The sequence below is a fragment of the Branchiostoma floridae genome, chromosome 12 (genome assembly GCF_000003815.2).
Source record: "Branchiostoma floridae strain S238N-H82 chromosome 12, Bfl_VNyyK, whole genome shotgun sequence".
In the NCBI taxonomy this organism is placed as follows: Eukaryota; Metazoa; Chordata; class Leptocardii; order Amphioxiformes; family Branchiostomatidae; genus Branchiostoma; species Branchiostoma floridae.
In genome coordinates this window covers 6,000,204-6,023,558 of record NC_049990.1, presented here as the reverse complement: position 1 = coordinate 6,023,558, position 23,355 = coordinate 6,000,204, and the positions used below count along the sequence as shown (strand labels likewise).

The following is a 23,355-nucleotide window of genomic DNA, read 5'->3' as shown; positions in this document are numbered from 1 at the left end:
AATTGTAAAACACACAACAGAGCATCCCATGAGATGTGAAAGAAAGGCAAGCAACAGCGAGCGACGATGTTCTACTCCAATGACACGCTGAGCTTGCTGCAGATCCTGTTGCCGCTCCTCGAACGGTACAATGAAAGTCTACACCTTCGGGAGGTCCGGACTGAGGTACCGGCGGCGGCGGCGTCCCTTTCCGCTGATGCTCCCGCGCAGTTGTTTTCGGACAGCATCCTGGTCCCCGTGACGGTATTATGCGGGCTGCTGTTTGTGGTGGGAGTTACCGGAAACATTCTGACTGTTCTGGTCATCGTTCTGGACCGGGGCATGAGGACAACCACAAACTTTTATCTAGCAAGGTAACTATGTCTCCTTCTACTTTCGTTTTGTAGTTTCTTGGCTTCTTTGCTTGCTTGTTTTAGGACTTATATGTAAAATTCCCTCGATGATAACTTAACATTCTAGACCTTTTATTCCGTGGTATATCGATAGGTTACAAAGTAGGTATTACCAAATATTTGCCTGTATTTATTTATCAAATTCAAATCCGGCTCGTAGTAAAGTTTTGATTGAAATCATATCCACCATGTCTGTACGATTCTTTGGTGCATTGCTGCAATTTTCTTGAACTCATTGCTGCAATTCTTTAGAACGCTACTACAATTCTTTATAACACTGTCACAGTTCCGTAGAACATTGCTACAATTCTTCAGAGCATTGCTTCACTTCTTAACAACAATGCTACAATGTATCTTTAGAATACTGCTATTCATGTGTTAGTATGTCGTTTGGGGGAATGTAACAAATGAGATAAAAACAACGTTAGCTTGTGGTAAACTACGAGGCTTTGTATCAGATGTTTAACATACATGACTATAATGTTAAAAGACATTGAAATGATAGCCGGGATTACTTCTCCAATGATGTCTTTGACATTGGTTACTGCTATTTCAACCCTGTGACAATCGCGCTAATGTTATTTCCAATTCTATGATAGAGACGTGACATGTTATGATAGAAATGATGGTATTATCGCGTTATCATTCTAACTCGCCTGTTCTTGTTGCCCAGCAAGGGCCCATCATTCATACTGTGCAGACAGCGTAAATCCTTGAGGACAGTTCAATTTTATATTGCTCTCCCCTCTCCTTGCCTTTTTACAAAGCGTTTAGGCTAACGATCCATCGTCAAATGCGGGGGCTCGCAGTGATACGCCTATAGATCAACTATCCATATCTCCCGGATGATCGGTCACACGTACCTGGCCCATACACGCGTTGTTGATAACCAAAGGTCGCGAACCCAATTAAGATTTGAATAAGAGATAGACCTAAAACGTTTATCAGAGAATGTGATTTCTTTTTTAGTTTTATTGTTGTTGCAACTACAACTATCTATCTACAGCCTTGAGGGAGTACAAAACGATAAAAGAAAAGCTTGATAGATTCGTGTTTCCTTTCAGCGAACGTACCCCCAAGGATATAGTCCATTAAGTTTCTTAGAGGATTCTGTCTTTCCTTCTACTCATTGCTCCAAAGCTAAGAGCACAACCCGCCGTCCTCGTTTTTTCCCGTTGGGGCGGCCACGTCCGCCACGTTTTTAGAAAAAAAAAAAGGACTGGCAAGAGCAGGGGGGAGTACGCGTGTCAATCGGACGGTCGCACAGGGTAATAAGAATGAGGTCTACATGCCGTTAGCGGTTGCGTGCATCGTTCGTTGCGCAAGTGGCAAGTGGGTTGTACATGCTTACAAGGTACGTTCTCTGTGCAATTGTCATGTTACCGTATGCTAGCCGCACTTACACGTGCTACGTACGTACGGTTTCCTTACTCACTCTACTCGCTGTACGGGGCACGCGCGTCGTCCGTAGTGGTTCGTACGAGGGTGAATCTGCAGCCCAAACGCAGAGAAAGTTCTGCATGCACTTAACGTGTTACGGCCGGCGCGTCTGCGTGCTCCCAAATCCGTTGGTTTCAGTACGATTTTGTACGGAAGCGGTACTTACCACTTTACGGATCCCAAAAGATTGCCTATGTTTTTGCACGTAGACAGCACGCAGTTGTAAGCACGGCGGGTTGTGCCCTTAGCTTTACGTTTCTGAGAAGATTCTCTTTTTCCTTCTACCCATTGCTCTAAATGTTTAATAATGACGAAGGATCATTCGAGGTTTGAAGGGCATATATGACCTTTAACTGCATAATGTACAATCAAATATGATGCTAAGTATAGCTTGAGGAAATGAATTTGAGTAAAAATAACATGATTTTGCCATCGCTAATGACATGGTCCGCCATCTTGGAATTTGACCAATGACGTCACCAAACTAGTATAAATTATGAATATCTTATCAGAAATGAAACGTAAAATTACCTGTTTATGTCCTGAAGCCTGGCCATAGCTGACCTGATGAGGTTTGTCGTCCTGTTAGATTAGTTATCTTTCTGAACTTTTTATGGAGGTTATACTATGTCTATATCCTATCTTATGTCCTACAGCCTGGCCATTGCTGACCTGATGACGTTTGTTGTCCTCCCACTGGAGCTGTACCGGCTGTGGCAGTACCAGCCGTGGGTGCTGGGGCCGGTCGCCTGCCGAGCGCTCTACTACCTGAAGGAGACCTTCACCTACGCCTCCATACTCCACATCACAGCCTTCACTATCGAAAGGTTAGTCACCTCCCTGAAAAATTCTTGGAGGTTATACTTCCACGAGCGTTTGCCTAGCGGTTGTTCTTGGTACTGCAGCGGTGTTTTGATATCTCGTGTTCTGAACAAGATGCGGTCACGACGCGTTGAATATCGGGAAGAAGTAACGTATGTTTGGGCATTCTAGCGGCTTAAGTTTGAATTGCATTTTTGTAAAAGAATACCTAAGATGATAACTCAAGGCTGAATAACGGATTTCATGATTTTTATTTATGTATTTCATTTATTTATTCATTTCTGTAAGTAGCGACACATAGGCTGCAGTGCAATGTGAACCAGTCATAATTGCTCTAAGGAAGTTGACATTCATCGAAACGTAGGGTGAATAAAACACTTGGTTGTGTACAAAGAGTTTTGTTATCCATTAAGTTTGTTTGTTTGATGCGTCATGAGGATGGTGACAGACGTTCACCGACTTGGTTGTGCAAAAGAAGTTTGTTAGGCACTTATATTTTTGTAGAATTTGTTGTATAAATCGGAAGCAACATTTTGCGTCACTGAATCAATTTGTGCCGTTAGAATTTCATGCACATGTGAAACGGCAACGGTACTTAACGTTAAAAAACCTCACAACAAAATATATCAATTGAAGTTGTTCTGTGAATATGTAGATCAAAGGAGTCTGTATCTGTATCTATATAGCCGGTATAACCGCCATTCGGCGTAACACACCAGCTTCGCAGGCACGCGGCGCGGCAGCAGCTGGTTATATTACACTGAACGATCCGTCACACCTAACTTGTCGTAATAGTGATCATCACAGAATAGTAAATCTATCTCAAAGAAATCCTTAACATGTACAATGTAAGACAATTGCAATTTAAGCAAACCAAATGAAGAAAGTTTAGGAACTCCTCGGACTAACTTTACCCAAAGACACACGGTTGTATTCACGCCGCTAATCAACTGACGTCAAGAAGGTATTTAACACCGGAAGTTCCTTAAAGATCAAAGACAATGAATCCCTATAGGTGAGTCATCCTAAGTGTGGTACAAACAACAAAATCCTGAAAAGCTCCATCAGAGAGGTACACGCAGTGACCTGATCCTGAAAAGCTCCTCAACTACAAATGATCGATCAAAAGACTCAGAAGTCACTCAGCTCAAGGACAGGATGCACGTCAGCAACTTGTGGTAGATTTAATAGATGGCATTGAGAGTGGCAGTCACACTTTCCGTATCAATCACATTACGACAACCAATGTCTCAAATGTGACGAGGCTTGCTTAAACACTCATTATAGTGATAAAAGGAATGAAAGAGTTTAATCTATCAAAAAGCTTTTAGGTAATCCTTTGACGACTTATCTCTGACAGAGGCGGCCTCGCTGAAGTAAAGATAAAGAAGTAGGGGTACGAGGAGGTATCATCAGAAGTGCCATTTGTGGTGATGTCTTGCTGCCATGGTGTAAACAAGTCGAGTGCCATAGGATATAGTAAGAACATTGATATATTGTAGAATACCAATGGGAACATAAAGAGATGCACCAGAAATCTTGACATTAGGGGTGGGTACCGGTATAGAAAATTCAGGTTCAGGTACGGTACAGGTTCAGAAGACAAGATCCGGACCTGAATCTGGACCTAAATGTTTGTGACAATTTGTGAATTGGCGACACTCAAAACAATGGTCCATATCGCTACAAAGGAATCTGTTTGGTGGTGTATCCTATCTTCATGTAATTAAATAAACAACGCTAACTCCCTCTGTTTTGACTGTAGAAACTTCGTAAAATGACTATCAAAATCTATCAATTCTCTTCAACTTCGCCTTTGTTATTTTCTTGGACCAGTACCTACTCCAACTTGACAGAAGTTTTTCTTCAATGAAAAGCACCTGTTCTACAGGTGATCTATGCGTATGTCTTTATTTCATTTTAGTGTTATTATTTTCAAACATATTGTTTCACATGTTCTAGTGTAGAGCTTGCATGTAGTTTATCAAATTTGGAAAGGGCTTTCGTGAGCAACTCTATGTTTTTGCCCTATCTTCTCACGATAGATACAAATATAATAAACAAACTTACATTACCCCCTAAAATCAAGACTAAATTTATAAAGTAAGTATTAGATTAGAACAAGACTTACCTGGCGCAAGAGAATTCTACGGCAACCATGTCATGTTTTCTAATAAAAGTTACAATTTTCACATTTTATCAAATCTGACTTGCGTCAGACGTATCCCGTAAACGCATTTTGATTCAATCTCTCAAAATGTGCTGTCAGCTGAAATTGAATCAAAACACCAGAATTTGCTTACCAGGTTAAGCTCTCGAGTGTGGAAAGGCATTAGTATTGACAATTCATGTTTCAGATATTTGTCTATCTGCCACATTTCACCGCAAAGAGTGTTAGCCGGAAGTTTTCCTGTTTATCTTGCAATATTTTATCAGAACATGGGGAGGAGTAGTTGTTAGTTTTGTGTCAAAAATTAAATGATTTTCCTCTAGATGTTCATCAAGCTATGCAAGCCTCAGAGTGTCTCTTCAAACCAATGTTCATTCGACCTAAAAATGTTGTTTTTTCGGTCACCCGATTGACCCCAGCAAAACCTGACAACCCTAGGGCTAGAAAAAAGAGTAGGGGTCCTTGCCGGTGTGGTTCAAAACCTACAGTTCTACCTGCCTGCAGTCGTATTGAGGTCAGCCCTCCAGACCCTTGCGATTTAGCCCGCCTATTGTAAGCTTAAGCTCCTCGCAATTCAGCCCCTGGCTAGCCCCAAAGAGAGAGTAGTCGGCACACCCAATATCCAATAACCAATAGTCTTTTTGGGTCGTCCTTTGGTACATGGTGAGGGACAAAGCATTTACTTTCTGACATCTGGGTGATGAAAACGTCGTGAAATCATGACTAAATATGTTTCAGATATTTTGTTATCTGTCACCTATTCACCGCTACTAGTGTTCCAAGACTGCGTCAGGATAGCTGCTAGCTCTGCATCCAAAATCAAACGCACTTAATTTTAAAGTCCATCAAGCCCCATGCAGACATCATCTTCAAACCTATGTTCATTCAACCTTTTTTGACCTTTTATATGGGAGGGAACATTTTCGTTCTGACATCTCAGCAATGAAAACGTTGTAGAATCATAGCTACATGATAAGTCTAACATCTTGTCATTCAAGCGATCGCTTGTGAGAGCCACGTTTGTGAGATTTGACACCCAGTTCAATATCGACGTCCCCTGCTCTTGGTCCACATCTTGTGGGTGTGCATCTTGCACTGCTTTAAGGCTACATTAGTATTATAATTAGCTTTTTACTCTGTATATAATGATATTTGATAATTTTGTATATAATCAATTCTGTGTATAATTGTCACCGAATTGTATATTCATGTCTACTGACTTTTGATGTCTAATGTTTATTGTTTGATTTGGTTTCGTATTGTTTTCTATTATCATTTCAGGTTTGGGAGGACAACTTGTAAAGGTGTTGATACACCTGTTTTGTCCTCCCTTCCACTTGTTTTTGCATGTGGTAAATTCAAATAAAGAAATAAAGAAATAAAGAAACATGTACTTATGTTTGTGCCTCAGACATTCTCTAACAACCTATGTTCATTAAACCTATTCCAACTTTTTTTGGGTCGTCATTTGGTTATTAAGTGGCGGAAAATTTTTATTCTGACACCTGAGTGCATGATGAAAACGATGTAGAAACATGACTTCTTATGTTTCAGACATTTGGCCCCTACTAGTGTTGCAGGATTTGGGAGGAGTTGTTAGTCCTGCATCCAAAATTAAACTTACTTCATTTAAAAGTCCATCAAGCCCCAGACATCCTTTTCAAACTTATGTTCATTCAACATTTTCAACCTTTTATTGGGTCGACCTTTTTTATGGGACAGTTCTGACATCTCAGCGGCGAAAACGTTGTAGAATCATGACTACATGTGTTTCAGGTATTTAGCTATCTGCCACCCTTTCACAACTACTAATGTTGAGATGATATTTTTGGGGGTCGACCTTTGGTAAGGTACAGAAAATCTTCGTTGTAGAATAATGTATTCATATGTTTCAGATATTTGGCTATCTGCCACCCTTTCACGGCTAAGCGAGTTATCCGGAAGTCCAGAGTGAAGAAGCTGATCTGGGCGATCTGGGGCGGAGCGTTCGTCATCACCATCCCCGTACTGTTTATCTTCGGCCTGGAGCAGCGCCCAGGGGGCACCGGGATCGTACAGGTGACGTAGAAATAGTCTATTCACTTCTTCGTTACGCAACCTTCTTTAACGCTTCAGTAAACGTTTTGACGAGTCCATCTGTCACCTTCATCAGTACAAAATGAAGCAAATACTATCGGTGCTATATGAACTATACAATCAGTGCAATCCGAACTTAACCTATTGTATTGCGACGTAATTTCTTGACATTGAAATGTTCTTGAACGTGATACGTTAAGCCGCCAAGCTGCTAAGCTCCTGAGATACACAATACACGTCTGCACATGTATTAACTGATCAATACGGTGTGGACTAGAACTGTTAATGTCACACCGGGATGGTGCAGGTGATGTAGAATAAGTTTGTTCACGGTTCCAACTGCGCATGCCCATTAAAATATTAGTATTTTGAGGTTATATGTTTTGTAGCTATAGGGCAGTCTGTCTGTTTATAAATGTTCTCCACGTCTGGTGGTCATCAGTCTAGTTTTGCAATGACTGTGACGCGGACGTCAAATATAACTGAGTGCACTTACAGACCTTTCTCTAGACCGTACGTATTTGGAATATTAGTTTCTGAATAAGGCCTTACAGTGTGTAAGAAATGGTGGCTTTCTTGCGTCAAGTGTAACTTCAACAACGTGATGGGACGTAAACCGGACATCCCGTATGTGTGTTTGAGGAGAGCTAGACCACACATTTTTCGAAAAGAGTAGGGGTCTATCCCGGAGTGAGTGGATCAAATCTTACAGCCTGGTCAAACACACTGTGTTAAGTCCAAGGGATCTGTCACAAGGATGGGTATATCTAAGTCCGTATGAATTGCGTATTGGCATTCCTTGGTATAGGTAAAGTTTGCTGGGACAAAGTTATTTTTAATTTGAGCCACAGTTGTACAGTCCAGTTATCTAACCGAAAACACTACTTTATCAGCATCAAAGTTTACCTTAGCTTGATAATGTCAATACGGAACTCATTTGCACTCCCACCGCGGTGCTCCTATCACTGATCCACAAGAGTGGTCACGAGTTCAATATGCTTAAGAAACAAACAAATAAAAAAGAAAAGAAACAAACAAACATATTCTTTCCTCTCCCAGGCTTGCACAGTGCTTGAGGGCTCCAAGCTGTCCGGCCTACTCATAGTGGCCACCGCCTGTTCCACGGTGTTCTTCTTCGGTCCGGTGGTCCTGATGAGCGTCATGTACAGCCTCATCGCCCGGCACCTGCGCACTAGGACAGCGCAGGCCTGCAGCTCCTCCTTGCGGGTGAGGGAGAAAAGCACCCAGCAGGTGGTGAAGATGTTAGGTGAGCGTTTTTTGGCGACGCCTCAGAGGTGGAGCCCTCTTTATCCACATTCATTCCCGTTTGAAAGTATTTCGGAAAACTACACCTATGCCAGGGTCCACGACTGCTTTCTGTTCCTGAACATGCTGTGGTCATGATGTTGTAGGCACATATAACTCTTAGGCTCGGACATCAGCTCATTGGGTCCTGTAGCACTCGGCGACTTTTTTGCCCTGGAACTAAAATTTTTAACAAGGAACTATTTTTTTGCATGTATGAAGTTTTTTTTTTTATTATCGTCTTTTATCTGACCATATTTGATTTGTTGTTTATATATAAATTCTAAAAAAGAGCATGAAAAAGAATCTAGATGTCTTGCAACAACTCGATGACTATACTGACGCGTTTATAATGCTTTCCTTTTATGGATAGAATTAACAGAAGAGACTAAAAACGATATTTTTTCATTGTAAAGATAATTTTCCTCGCTGTAATGTTCGATTGTCCTCGATACAGGCAGCTTTTATTTCGAACAGTAGGTTCAGTTCTGACAGCGAAATTGTACCGAACTGCAGATAGAATAGCCATGTTTTTTCTACCCCAGGAGTGGTGGTGGTGGCGTTTGTGATCTGCTGGTTACCTCATCACGTGGCACAGCTCATGTTCTCCAACATACAGGTCAGCCTGAGAAAATGATATTCAACGTTTCATAATGTATTAATTTATCTTTTACTTGAATGGATGCGCGTTTTTTGTTTCATTTCCTCGCAATATAGTGTTTCGATATTCGACGATGTGTACAACATACTTACATACAAAGTCATACTCTTATCGAGTTGTAGTATTTACGATGCTCCGCCTCCAGTGCGATTTATCATACATCATTCGTTCTGTGTACAAAAAAAAAACTATCAAACACTACTGTCCATTAGAGTTCGACTCCAGTTGTTTTTGACGTGTTTTATATATTTAGGCCTTTTTGTCAGACTTTCTACTTTGTACCGGTTTCTTCGTCGCTGATGGAAAAAAAATGAAGAAGACGATACGAAATAGAAATCTCGACAAAATGCCTAAAACACGTCAAAAACAGCACGAGCCACACTCATCTCGGAGAGTACTTTAACAATTTCTTTCATCACTTTCGAACCAAACACAGATTTGGACGCAGAAGACCACCACGCTCAACAACAGCATCATGATCACGTCATTCGTCCTGGTCTACGTCAGTTCCGCCATCAACCCCATCCTCTACAACGTCATGTCCGACAAGTTCCGGAAGGCCCTGCGAAGACTACCCACCAACATGGCCGCCGGCATCATCCGCCGGACCAAGAGCGGGAAGTTCGCCCGCCGGCCGCTGAAGAACTCCCCCAGCGGCGGCAGCGCGAGCTCGGACACCACTGCCTTCCGCACGCGCGGCACAATCGAACAGACGGAACCGCTGTTCTCCTCTGTGTACTACTGCACCGCCGTGTAGGGTATCAATTAATGTTCTGTGTGCCTCATTTCTTATGGGCCCGTAGGAGATATGGATCTGAAGTCGTTGTACAGTCACATTACCAAACCGATGGCCAGTCGCGTTTTTACCATATGATGTGTGATATTCATTCAAGAAATATAATTCAGTTCTGTGAAGTATTGACAGAAAAGTGCTTTATAAGCGTATGTTCATAGTATGGCTAGCGTTTGTCATTCTTATATCTTTATTAGCTATACGAAGTCGTCAGAAAACATAGGAACTTTTTATGGACAATGACATTGTTTAGCCATATCAAGGTAAGGACAAAATATCAATAGATAAAAACGAATGGAGAAACGTCACAAATAGAGAAACATCATAAGAGTACTTCGTTAATCAAAATACGAAGGAAATAGATTTTATTCTATTTACTTATTACACTCCCTTTTAGAGCCAGTACTAGGGGTCGTTTCGTTTGTGCCGTTTTGTTACTTTGATGTTGCAAGGACAAAAACGCAACATTGTCACCTGTTACGATACTAATCTTAAGCACAAGATCAATATATTTGAGGATATAATCTTCATGTTATATATTTTACGCACAAAAATATGTATCATACACGAATCATAAACCGGCAAAAGAGAATACATGGAAATGTTCTATAGGACCTACGACTTAACGAAACGTTTAGAGAGTGATACTAGGTGATTTTTGATATTCAAGTTGAAACATGTAAATTTTGAATGCTGAATGCTGCACTGAATGTTAACATTACACAGACATATTCAAAGAAAAGTTTGTATATAAGTATATTATATGGTAAGTGTTTGTACAGAAAACCAAGATGGTTTATGACAGGGTAAGTTAACAAATTGACGCACATCATTCCACATGTATCTAAGATACTGATTTCAACACAGAACACAAATAGCTAGAAGTTTGTATCTTGCAGTTCTTTTGGTAGCCGCAAGACGGCTCTTTTGTACGGTAATGCGACAAAGATGTCAAACACAGTCACCTCCAAGTAGACTTCGAGAGGGATGATCGTAACGTTTTCTGGCGTTCAGTGTTTTATTTTTCTAGAAAATATAGCACAAACAAAGACTCAACATGTTCTCAGCGGTTACAACACGAATGTGTGGGCTAAAAGATTTTGTGTATTAGTTACGAGGGTGAATTAGAAAGTTGTGACCCGTCCAGAATAAAGGGCACTACAACTCACATTACGGGTCAATACTTTAAGCTATAAATCATGGTACCGATGTCCAGTGAACCTTAATATTTTGCCGTCATCTTCTTGCAGCCGACGTTTTTTTTTTTTTTTAATATATAACTTTATTGCACAACAATTGTACGAGGTACAAAGTATGCCATCTACATAACTACAGTTCTATAGCTTAACTAACTAATACAGGAGTTGTAGTATGGGATAAGCTTCTTACAATCATTGGAAGCTTTTACAATCAGTTGAGGAGTTTCTAATATCCAAACCTTCTTTAATATATTTTCCTATATCTGCCATGCAGGGATTGTCACATGTCATGATGTATTTGAATTTGCACTTCAGGTCCATTGAGATAAATCCTTGTGTATAAAATGACAACCTTCTGTATAGAGAATTGCGTATTTCAGAATATTTGGGACATACAATCATAAAGTGATATTCGTCTTCAATTAACTCTGGACAGAATGGGCAAACCCTCTGGTCGATAGGGATTTTTTTGAATCTCCCGGTTTCTATATTTAATTTGTGACAGCTAATTCTGATTTGTGTGATTGCCCTACGAATGTCAAGGCTCTTTATGGTTGAAATGTAATTTTCTTGCTTGTAGTGCTTATTCAATGTAGAAAGAGAGGAGAGTTTAGAATTGGTTCGAATAGAGGAATGCCAATTTTGCACGTATATATCTTGTAAACGTTGTCGTAACTGAGTGTTGATTGTATCTATGTGGTATGATCTCGGGTTCAGCCATATGTGTCCAAAGCCTTGGTAATTTAGGATATTTTTTACGTGGACAATCCAATCATGTTCTCCGAATGAAACAGTATTGTAAGTCTCACGAAGAAGGGCATCTTCGGGCAAGTTAACTAAACGATGCCAATATTTAACAAGTTGCATTTCGGCATCAATCATAGCTGGGAAAGTTCCCAGTTCTCCCCTGACACCATCGTTTGAGGCTTTGGCATGAATGCCTAACAGAAATTTTTGGAAGCGCATGTCAATGACGTCAAATTCTGGAATTTGTTGATTTGAATCTAGGTTTATAATTTGGAAGCCGTTCTTTTGTAAAATTTGGTTATTGGCATGACGCAGTAGTGTTTCTTTATCTGTATTTCTTTCCAAACATACAACATAAGTACTATTCAATGCAGAAGATGTGGTTTTTCTAATGGTAGCTGGAAAGTTGTCTTGAATGTCAAGTTTTTTAAGTAAAGTAGAAAAAACCTTTGAGGAGGATTCACAGATGTTATTGGTATGAGATACAATGATTCTTATACTTTTAGAAAAACGGTCAAAGCATGTGATTTCTGAACAGTACATAAAGATGGGTTTTACGAATTTGTCGAATAGATTTTTTCCGAGATTGATTGAAATGTCCTTATTGGAGAATAAAAGAGCCTTGAGTTTGAAAAGTGCTCTCATTGCTTTGGTTTTCAAATATTTCCTGGCGGTTTTGAATTTTCCGGAAGATGTGAAAGGAATTCCGAGGTATGTATAGCTGTCAGTGATTTCTATATTTTTGCCATAAATATGGAATTTGTCTTTGTTATTCTTATTAGTACCTTTGCCAAAAACAACTACCTTGGTTTTTGAGACATTGACAGATAGCTTCCATTTCTTACAATATTTTTCTAGGCAGTCAATACAATGCTGTAGCCCTTGTTTTGACGATGAAATCAGAGCGAGATCGTCTGCCCAGGATAAACAATTTAGAGATTTTGAGGTTAGGACTGCAGGATCACATTTTGTGGGGTCAAAGCACTTAGATATATCATTGATGAATAAATTAAATAATAAAGGACTAAGATTACATCCCTGCCTTACTCCGCATACAGAAGGAAAAGAGTTTGATAATCCATTATCTAATCTAACTGCATACTTCACATCATTATACATGGATTTTATAATATTAAAGAAATTTCCTCCAATACCACATTTATGCAACTTATAGAATAGCCCATCTCGCCAGACACTGTCAAATGCCTTCCTCATGTCAACAAAGCATACAAATAATTTCCCGCCTTTTTTCTTTGTGTATTTGTCTATTAGAGATTTTAAGATAAAAATATTGTCAGAGGTTCTACATCTTTTCCGGAACCCAAACTGGGTGTCGTCTAGAAGTTTATTTCTTTCTGCAAAGTTTTGTAGCCTGTTGTTTAGAATGAGTGTGAATAATTTGGATAGACAACTAGAAATCGCTATTCCCCCTTAGTTGTCTGCATTACATTTATCACCTGATTTATGTATTCGCGTAAGAATACTTGTATTCCAGTTGGAAGGAAAGGTTCCCCCGCGGAATCTCCCATTCAGAATAGTCAAATGGGCTGCTGAACACAAATCTATCAACGTTTTACCGTAGTTGTTAACTTTGATATCTCTGCTCTGTCTGGTTTTGGTGAAACAGAGACCGTCTGTTGTAGGATCGTCAAAGGTAAAGGTGTCAAAATGAGTTTCTATCAGCTGGCCAATTCTTGCATTTAAATCGCCTAATACGGCAATATCTCCCAAATTAGAGTATTTACATATGTCATTAGAGAGTATTTCAAAGGGAGATTCATGAGACGGTTTAGAGGATGATTCGGGGGGGGGGGGTATAGGCATTACATAAATACAGGTCATTATCCAGACCAAAAAAGTGCTTATCAAACTTGCACCAAACTGTGTCTACCGTACTACTATTTAATTTTGAAATCCCTCTCCTGTAAGAACTTTTAAAGATAACTGCTACCCCACCCGAATTTCGTTTTGCCCTCTTACTTCTAATTCTACTGCTAGTGAAAAAACTATAACCTGGTATGTCTAAGACTACATGACTGTCTAACCAAGTCTCTTGGACACAAATAACGTCGCTATTTCTAACATAAGAAAGAAACTCTTCATCATTAAATTTCTTATGACAGCTGCCCTGAATGTTCCAAGAGGAAAAAACTAATGCAGACTTTTTGGACATCTCCGAGACATTAGCAAGAGTATATAATAGCTACATGGAGTTAGTTATATGGCATATGATCATAAAATTAGAAAACGGAGGAAGTACTGATAAACAAAAATCTCTCGTATGGTGTAAAGACTAGACATACAAGTATATATGTGAATAGCAACAAAATATATAACCAAAGAGAGGGAGTGACTTTACCTCATCTAAACGGTTACATCGGATGATATCAGATGGTTCAGTCAAAATTAGGAAATGAGAATGTCCCATGCTTTGCGGATGCGTTTTCCAAGCTGTTTCCAGGGCAGAGCGGCCTGTATGGTGGGCCCTACCAGTGACTTGGGCGCGGTTAGCGATCTGTTCGCAACTTGTTGAGTTCCAGTGGCTCGGTTTCCCGATGTCGGGTTATCCTTAGATGGTTGACTATGAAGGTTCCTTTGTCCAAGCGGTACGGAGTTCGCACTGTCCTTGAAGGGGTGACCTCTCGACCAGTCTCGGCTTGGTATGGCGTTGCCACGTCTGATGGCGGTAGGTGTGGGTTGAGACCTAGGGTGCTGGCTGGAGGGGCGGTGTGGTGGGCGCGGCGTGGGGAGCTGTGGCGGGCCCGCTGAAGGTGTAGGCGGCGATGCAAGTGTGCGTTTTACATCAGCCACTAGGAGTTTGGTCCCACTTCTGGGGTCTAGGTGTATTTGGTCTGGCAGGTATAGGTGTCTGTCCTGGGTTAACTTTCTGTGTTTAATGTATGTGAAGTCAGAATTCCTGGACAGTTTGAGCATTTCTTGATTGTATGACTTGATATTCTCATTCAAGGCGGATTTCTGATTCGGTCCTCTTTGTAACACCTGAGACACAGCCACCCTCGCATTTGGGAAAGACTTCTTTGTCGTTTCTAGTAGTTTGCTGGTGTTGCGGAGCGTCTCTTGAACAGAGTCAGGATGTCTTTTACTGTTATCTAGGTCATTCGACCCGACATGTAAGATAACAGTCTTTGTTGTGGAATCCTTGATACTGCTAATGTTGTCAATTGCTGCCTTTATGGTGCTGCTCCTTTGAATCATTGTGCGATTTTCTTTGAAGGCGCGGTTTGGATCTACATCTCTAAAGAGTGAGTCGGCGAAGATTCTGACCCCCACCTCGCCATTCTCACCTCTCACATGGCTGTTAACTGTGGACATTTTGTGGGTGTTCACAGATGGGTTAAAGTTGGCATTGATAACAGGCGTCTGGACGTCGAGAACAAAGGTTGATTTGTTGTTTTTCTGATTAGCGGCAGTAGGGTTATTGTCATGTGAGATTGGCCCGTCATTGTCATGGGAAATAGGGCTTTTGTTTTGATTGGCAGAGTTCGTCACACATGTACAACATTGGCAAGAATCAAACTTCTGTTCCAGATCCTTTGATCTGTTTACAAGTTCCTGAATTTCTGAGTCTTGCTTTTTGATAGTGTTTTGCAGTTCAGCATTCGAAGCTGACAGAGCATCAACTTTAAGAGACATACCATGAAGTCTCTCTTTCCACAAGTTCCTTTCAATCGAGATCTCTTGGGCTGCCTTGTCCTTCTCCTTCATGAGTTTTTCTTTCTGTAGGGTCAGGTCTTTTCGAGAGTTGTTAAGATCGGTCTGTAGTTTTGAGGTAGCCTTCCTGATGTGGGTCTCAAGCGCCTTCTGTGCGGCTTCAATCTGTGTAGATATGTTATTCAGGGTTTTCGTGTGAGCCTTCTCTCGCTCCTTTTCTTTCGCCATTAGCTCGTCCCTGAAGACGTTGAGTTTGCCGATCGTATCTACGTATTGTTTCTGTAAATCGTTGAAGGCATTGTCGCTCGCTTTGATGGACTTTTCAACGGAATTCACACGTTCTAAATACACTGCTACAGGAGAGTTTGATGTACCTGAGTTACTCGAATCATCTGTTCCAGAAGTTTCGCTGGTTGTCGGGAGAATCACTGGGGGGTCGTGGGGATCGCAGGTTATGGCGTCATCGGTACTTTGCGCGCCATTTTCCAAATCGTGTTGAAGCTGTTCTGTAAAGTTGTTACCATTTGGAGTTTCTAGTCCCTCTAGTGTTCGCGGAGTGGTGGATTTGGGAATAGTCGGTGTCTCAGTTACACTGGTTGGACATGGTGTCGTGGACAAAGGCTGTGTTGGGCAGGTTGTCTGGAAGCTATTGACGGCGTCCCTCATGCGTTGGACGCCATCTTTGGCGCTTGCCCTTGTACGTTTGTCAAGCATTGTTACATTGTTTTTCAGTTCAGGGTACAGTAAATCTACCCACCACTTGGTTCTTTGACCCTGAACCATTAGACCATTCTTCTTGTGGTAAAAGTGAACTGATAGAAGGCTTTTACCTGTCTTTGTTGCCGATGAGAAGTTGACGGACAAGCTTGTTGTGCCTTGCGTGGATTTCCAGGTCACTGTTGTTACTTTGTGGTCTTCAAAGTTCTTGTCAAAGTTGTCTTTGTGAAGTTGAATCCACTTGTCTAGCTGGCTTGTCCGCAGTTTCACTCCACACAGTCGAGACTTTTCCACGTCTTCGTAGTCGAAGGCCAGGGTTTCGTCCAGCGGGACTTTGGAGAGATTGATATTCCATGGTTTCGTCGTGGGCGTCTTACCCTTAGGCGTCTTGGACTCGGCTCCCATTTTCAATGTTCCTCTGTCGTTACAGATGTTATTAAAAATCCTCAAAATTATAGAATACGTGAGACGTTAAGATAGACTCACATATGCACTAAAATACCTCACTCCATGTAGTATTATGGTACTCCAAACTAAGTCACATACGGAGAGCTAACGACGCGTGTCCGCGTCCGTCCGCCATCTTGATACATCCAGGTAAGTGTGTGTGTGTGTGGGGGGGGGTGCACTTAGTACTTAGAGTGTGCCCTGCTCAGGCTTATGTCCTATTTCCAAACTGGGACCAGGCCGGGATGTTTGCGGAAACGTAAAATAAACGTTTATCATTATTATTTATTTACGTTCTATGTTTGCCTTTAATAGCCCCCCTTACATACTGACGAATCAAAAACACATCGGCCTGCCAGAAATTGCTTCGGACTTCAGGGAACATTTATAAAAGGCTTTATAGATCATGACTATTGCCCGAAATGTGGTTTCATATTCCTTTATAACATTAATGTTTTCAAAGTTCATGACTTAACAGAACTTTCGGATCACTGTCTCATAACAACGAATATTAGTACGCCACACTGGCACTTTCAGGACGCAAAAATACCCAAAAGTAAACTACGTCCTCTACCAAAAAGGTTCATCTGGGATTCAGATTCCGGCGAAAAATTTCTCCATGCTCTAAGTAGTCCGGCGATATCTGAACAACTAGATAACTTTCTATGTGTTGAACAGGATACGACACCAATAATTGACGAAGAAGTTAGCAAGTTCCAAAAAATTCTTGAAATGGCCGGAAGGATGTCATTAAAAGTAAAAAGTAACAGGACACCTAAAGGACAAAAACAGAACAAAAAATGGTTTAACAAAACTTGTTATGAGGCCCGCAATGAACTAAAAAACCTTAGATACCTTCTTATGCACAACCCTAAAAACCCATCCATTAGAGGTAGCTACTTCAAGAAAAAGAAAGAATTTAATAAGCTAGTTAGAACACGAAAACGGCAACATGAAAACAGCTGTCTGATACGTCTTCAAAATCTTCAAGAAAATAATCCCACCGCTTTCTGGAACCTACTCAAAGAACTGAAAAAGTCCGATTCGGCACATCAAGAAGACCTGTCAACTAACACATGGCTTAATCACTTCAAAACCATCCATAGCGAATCCAGATTAAAACAAAAAAACTTCGACTCTAACTTTGAAAAAGAAATCATTGACAAATTTCAGACACTGCAGAAATGTAAACCGAGTTCAGAGCCCCTGGACAACCCAATTACGGCCTCAGAAGTTAATGATGCAATACAGGCCCTCAAAAACAAAAAAGCTAGTGGAGAGGACATGATAACCAATGAAATGCTCAAAGCAGGAAAAAGACTTCTACTCACCCCTCTACTGAAGTTATTCAATAGTACACTTTCGAAGGGAATTTTCCCCAAAATGTGGACCAAAAGTTTTATTGTCCCCATCTTCAAAGCAGGGCGAAAAGATGACCCAAATAATTACCGGGGAATCGCAATTTCCAGCTGCTTAGGAAAACTGTTCTCCTCTATATTAAACAAACGACTGTCAACCCTTTTCGAAGATAAAGAAATAATCAAACCAAATCAAACAGGATTTCGCAAAAACTACAGAACATCTGATAATATCTTCATTTTGAAAACTCTTATATCAAAATACACCCAGTCAGGAAAACGTCTATTTGCTTGCTTTATTGATTTATCAAAAGCCTTTGATTCTATTTGGCACGAGGGACTGTTATATAAACTTCTTTCCAGTGGGATCACAGGCAAAGTTTTTGATATAATCAAAGACCTGTACAACAGATCCGAAGCTAGCGTCAAAACTAGGGAAGGCCTTAGCGACAGTTTTCCTATTGAAATTGGTGTCCGACAAGGGTGCGTTCTAAGTCCCACATTATTCAACTTGTACATTAGCGATCTCATTGATAAACTCAATTCAGTAAACATAGATGCTCCTCTGTTAAAACACTCAAAATTGACCAGCTTATTTTATGCTGACGACATTGTCTTGTTATCTGAAACTCAAGAGGGACTGCAGAACGCAATTAACACTCTTGGCCAATATTGCCAAAAATGGAAATTAACAGTCAATCTAGCGAAAACAAAGATTATTGTATTCAACAAAAGGGGCCACTTATTTTCTAGCTTAAATTTCTCTTTATACAATAAAAGGATAGACATTGTTCCAACTTACTGTTACCTAGGTATTATGTTTACAGCAGGTTGCACATTTAGTACTGCTGTAAAGAATCTACAAAAGAAGGCCCTAAGAGCATTATTTAGTATTAGAAGTACATTAGGAGAATCTAGATCTTCTGTATCACTGCATTGCAAATTGTTTGACACATGTGTCCTACCTATTTTATTGTATGGATCTGAAGTCTGGTGTAGTAGCAAATTGGATGACAAATCCCCTTTAGAGTCCGTCCATCTGAAATTCTGTAAATACATCCTAGGTGTTCGAAGGAACGCTAGTAATTTTGCAAGTAGAGCGGAACTGGGGCGTTTCCCCTTGTGGATTGAAGCTCAATGCAGAATGTATAATTATTATTTTAGATTAGCCAACGAAGTGCACACAGGTAGTCTTCAATATGAAGCTTACATGGTACAGCAGGAACTAGATAGTCGTAAAACATCCTGCTGGTTATCTGATGTAAGGAAACTCTTAGAGGAGTCCGGCTTTGCCTACCTGTATATAAACGGTCACTCTAACATACCCACTCATCTAAATCAACTAAAGCAAAGGTTGAAAGATATTTTCATCCAAAGATTCCATTCAGAACTACAAGCGATTGGACAAAAAGAAAACCAGGGAAACAAATTGAGGACGTACAAAACATTCAAAGAAACATATGAAAGAGAAACATATCTTAGCATCTCAAGCTTTGAACATCGCAGAGCTATGTGTAGATTTCGCATAAGTGACCATCCGTTACATATAGAATCCGGCAGGCATAACCGCACTCCTTTAAATGATAGAACATGTAAATTCTGTGACCACTTGTATATCGAAGACGAGACACATTTTTTACTAGATTGTACATTATATGAATACGAACGCCAATCCCTATACAATGCCATACGAATAGACAACAATTATAAGAAAATGTCAAGACAAGGCTTATTCAAGTACTTGATGTCATGCACGGACGGTCATGCTATTGACGCAATATGTGAATATGTCTCCATGTGTTTCAAAAAGAGAGAAGAACATGTTAGATGCAGCCATTAACGATTGTAACACATAGTGCCTTAGTTCCCTCTCCATTTAGCCTAGTTTAAAATCACTGTATAGCTTAGCCTAGTCTAAAACCATTGTATTAGTTAAGTTTCTTTTTTCTCTGCATCCATAAGACCACATGAGGTCCTTCTGTGCATTTAGCCCTCGGGCATGAATATGCAATAAAGATTATTATTATTATTATTATTCCAGGTTGGATCCATTACGTTATGATTTGCCCTCATGCATGATAATATCTTATACCTACGTCATTTATCTAATTGTGATGCTTCAACACGTTTGTGCTGTGCTGTAAATACAATTTGGCCTGCACTTGGACTATTTTCCCAAGATGTACAACCCGATACCCTGCCATTCTTTTGCCAATGAGAAGCTTTGCGCACTTTTGACCTTGGACGTCTGTAATATCTTTTACCTACGTCATTTATCTAATTGTGATGCTTCAACACGTTTGTGCTGTGCTGTAAATACAATTTGGCCTGTACTCGGACTATTTCCCCAAGATGTACAACCCGATACCCCGTCATTCTTTTGTCAATGAGGAGTTTCACGCACTTTTGACCTTGCACGTCTGTGCCGCGCATAAATACGGCACAGACACACAAATGACAATGTAAATCCAAAAGATAACAGTTATTCAACCATCTGGAGTGTATCTGACATTTCAGGTCGCATCCGCTACCTTTCGTCAATTGCCTTCACCTTATTACTGCCAAGGAATAGTAATGGAGGTTATATTCACACCAGCGTTTGTGTGTACGTGTGTGTGTGTGAGTGTGAGTGTCTGTGAAGAAAATAACTCAAGAACGGCTGGATGGATTAGTTTCATACTCAGTGTGTTCGTGGAGTATGATAAAAGCTGAAAATTATTGGATTTTGGGCCCCCTAGTGGCTTTCGTTGACACTGCAGCGGAGCTTTGATATCTCGCGTTTTGAACAAGCTATGGTCACGATTTGGGGGTGTTAGATATCTCTTGTTTAAGTATCAATTAATAGTTTTTTTTGGTTTTTCTAAGATCTTACTCCGTTAGTAACGAAAGACAACAGATGCTATCATAATGTTTATATGTATACGTATTGATGTGTGGATCACAAAACCAGCCTACTGCTGCCTGTGATCCGCGAGTATTGTATTGTTGCAATTCCAATAAATCAAATCAAATCAATCAAATCAAACGTCTGACCGTCTAAAAAAAGTCTATCAAGTTGTTTAAGTAACTATATTGCCTTGTGTATCCTTTTACATACATTTATGGATGTCTAACCTTCATACACGTAATAAGGTAAGTCTTTTTCACACAGCCTCGCTATGCTGTGTGACTCGCTTCTATGAATCGCGATTATTCTTGAATGGAGACGGGCTTGCACGGAGCTAAAATAGAACGTCTGTAATGCCCCCAATTTGTGCCCGTGAATACACCTGTGCACGGAGTCGTGCTGGCATCACAAATGCGTGGTGATACGGGAAATGGGGTTAGGGCATCGCTAGGGGTTGTAATAAATGGGTTACGTTTCGGGCGGCCCGCCAAACGACGATCTGTGAATCTGTCTGAGAATTCGTAATGCCGAGGAAAGTGGGAGGGCATAGTCTCCAAGCAGACCTTACGGTGCCTTAGAAATAGTATCAAAGCTGGCAAGGGACTTATTATAGCGGCACCAGGTCCCCGTTGTCGGTTTGAGTCCCTTTGGCCTTCTATCTCCCTTTGGCCGGCTATACTCCTTTGCCAGCTTTGATACTATCTCTTTAGGCACCGTAGGGTCTGCTTGGAGACTAGGAGGGCAAGCTTATCAGGTGATTCAGACCAATTCAGGTTCGCAGGGTGGAGGGAGCCTTGGGGGCTGGGGCTGGGGTTGGGGGGTGTTGGGGGGGGGGGGGGGTGGTGGGGTGATTGCTTGTCCCCAGTACCAGACTAACAACGCTGACTATAGCTACTGGGAGAATACTTTCTAATTGCCAGACTTGCCAGTAGACTTGCCTTACTCGATATGAGTGGCTGTCCATCATTTTGCCAGGCACGTTTTTCAACCATTTGTAATGCCGAGGGAGAAATTGATTCTAGAGTAGGAGGGCAAGCTTATCACGTGATTGAGACCAATTCAGGTTGGCGGGGGTAATTGCTAGTCCCCAGTACCAGACTACCTACGCTGGATATAGCGAGGATACTCTAAAAGGCACGTTTTTTCGAATGATTTGTCTTTCTCTCCCTCCTTCTTTCTTTCTTCTTCCTTGTTTCTTGCTCTTTCTTTCTTTTTGTCTTTCTTTCTTTCTCTCTATCCCTCTCTCCTCCCTCTTTCTTTCCCTCATTCTGTTTATTGCGTTATTCATTACACCTTCTCTCTATCTCTTTTTTTGTCTCTGTCTTTTGCTTCTCTCTAAAGTTTTATATATTATTTTGCTCTCCCGCGGACTACATCTCATGGAAAATCATTCACCCTATTGTTGCCAAGTTCTGCTCTCCATAACCATCCTACTCTAAGCTGTAGACTAAGTGATGCTGAGAAGGCTCACATAATAAGTTCGCTCGACGATATGATTACGTGCGTGCAGCGATAGGATTTATGGGTAATATGTGAAGGTGAAGGCTCATGAAGCATCAGATAATCACCGTTATGCAAATCGTGACATTGAGCGAGAGGAGTAGGTACTGTTTACAAGGCCTTCATCTTTGTAATATTACCCACAATTCCATACTAACTACGCTGGATCCTGGGAGAATACTTTGCCAGGGACGTTTTCCCACCTTTGAGTACCTTTTGCATTTCTGAGAGAGAATGTTACCCCTCCCGCGAACTCATCTCATCTCATGGACAATCGTTCGCCATATTGTTGCCAAGTTCTTCTCTCCATAGCCTCCAGCAAGCCGGAAACTAGTTCTCAGAAGGCTCACGTGTGCTTACTAAGCGGCAGGAATTATGGGTAATGTATAAAAGGTGAAGGCTACTGAAACATAAGGAAATCACGTCTGTACACTGTTATGCAAATGGAGACAACGAACGAACGACACGAATACTGTTTACAAATCAGGGGCCTTCACCCCTGACATATTACCCACAATTCCATACTAACTACGCTGGATGTAGCTACTCGGAGAATACTTTTTTCCCACCATTGCGTACCTTTTGCACCTCTGAGGGGAAAATGATAGCCCTCCTGCGGACTAAATCTCATGGACAATCATTCGTAGTATTGTTGGCAAGCTCTTCTCTCCATAGCCCCTCCAGCAAGCCGGAAACTAGCTCTCAGAAGGCTCACTTGTGCTTACTAAGCGGCAGGAATTATGGGTAATATATGAAAGGTGAAGGCTCCTGAATCATAAGAAAATGACGTCTGCACACCGTTATGCAAATCGAGACAATACACGAGACGAATACTGTTTACAAATCAGTGGCCTTCACCCTTGACATATTACCCACAATTCTATACTAACTACGATGGATATAGCTACTGGGAGAATACTTTGCCAGGGACGTTTTTCCACCATTGGGTTCCTTTTGCACTTCTGAGGGGAAAATGATAGCCCTCCTGCGGACTAAATCTCATGGACAATCATTCGTAGTATTGTTGCCAAGCTCTTCTCTCCATAGCCTCTCCAGCAAGCCGAAAACTAGCTCTCAGAAGGCTCACTTGTGCTTACTAAGCGGCAGGAATTATGGGTAATATATGAAAGGTGAAGGCTCCTGAATCATAAGAAAATGACGTCTATACA

The 23,355-nt window shown here is 41.0% G+C and overlaps 1 protein-coding gene across 1 annotated transcript in view; it reads left to right on the top strand.

Annotated features, from left to right (window-relative positions):
- Positions 1 to 10,064, top strand: part of LOC118428071 (growth hormone secretagogue receptor type 1-like) — a 21,141-nt gene extending 11,077 nt beyond the window's left edge. The window contains exons 3-7 of the mRNA XM_035838036.1: positions 2,489 to 2,659; positions 6,720 to 6,882; positions 7,960 to 8,167; positions 8,751 to 8,824; positions 9,303 to 10,064. Coding sequence (XP_035693929.1) covers positions 2,489 to 2,659; positions 6,720 to 6,882; positions 7,960 to 8,167; positions 8,751 to 8,824; positions 9,303 to 9,623 — 937 coding nt within the window. The 3' untranslated portion in view covers positions 9,624 to 10,064. The remainder of the gene's footprint in view (positions 1 to 2,488; positions 2,660 to 6,719; positions 6,883 to 7,959; positions 8,168 to 8,750; positions 8,825 to 9,302) is intronic.
- Positions 10,065 to 23,355: the final 13,291 nt, after the last annotated feature.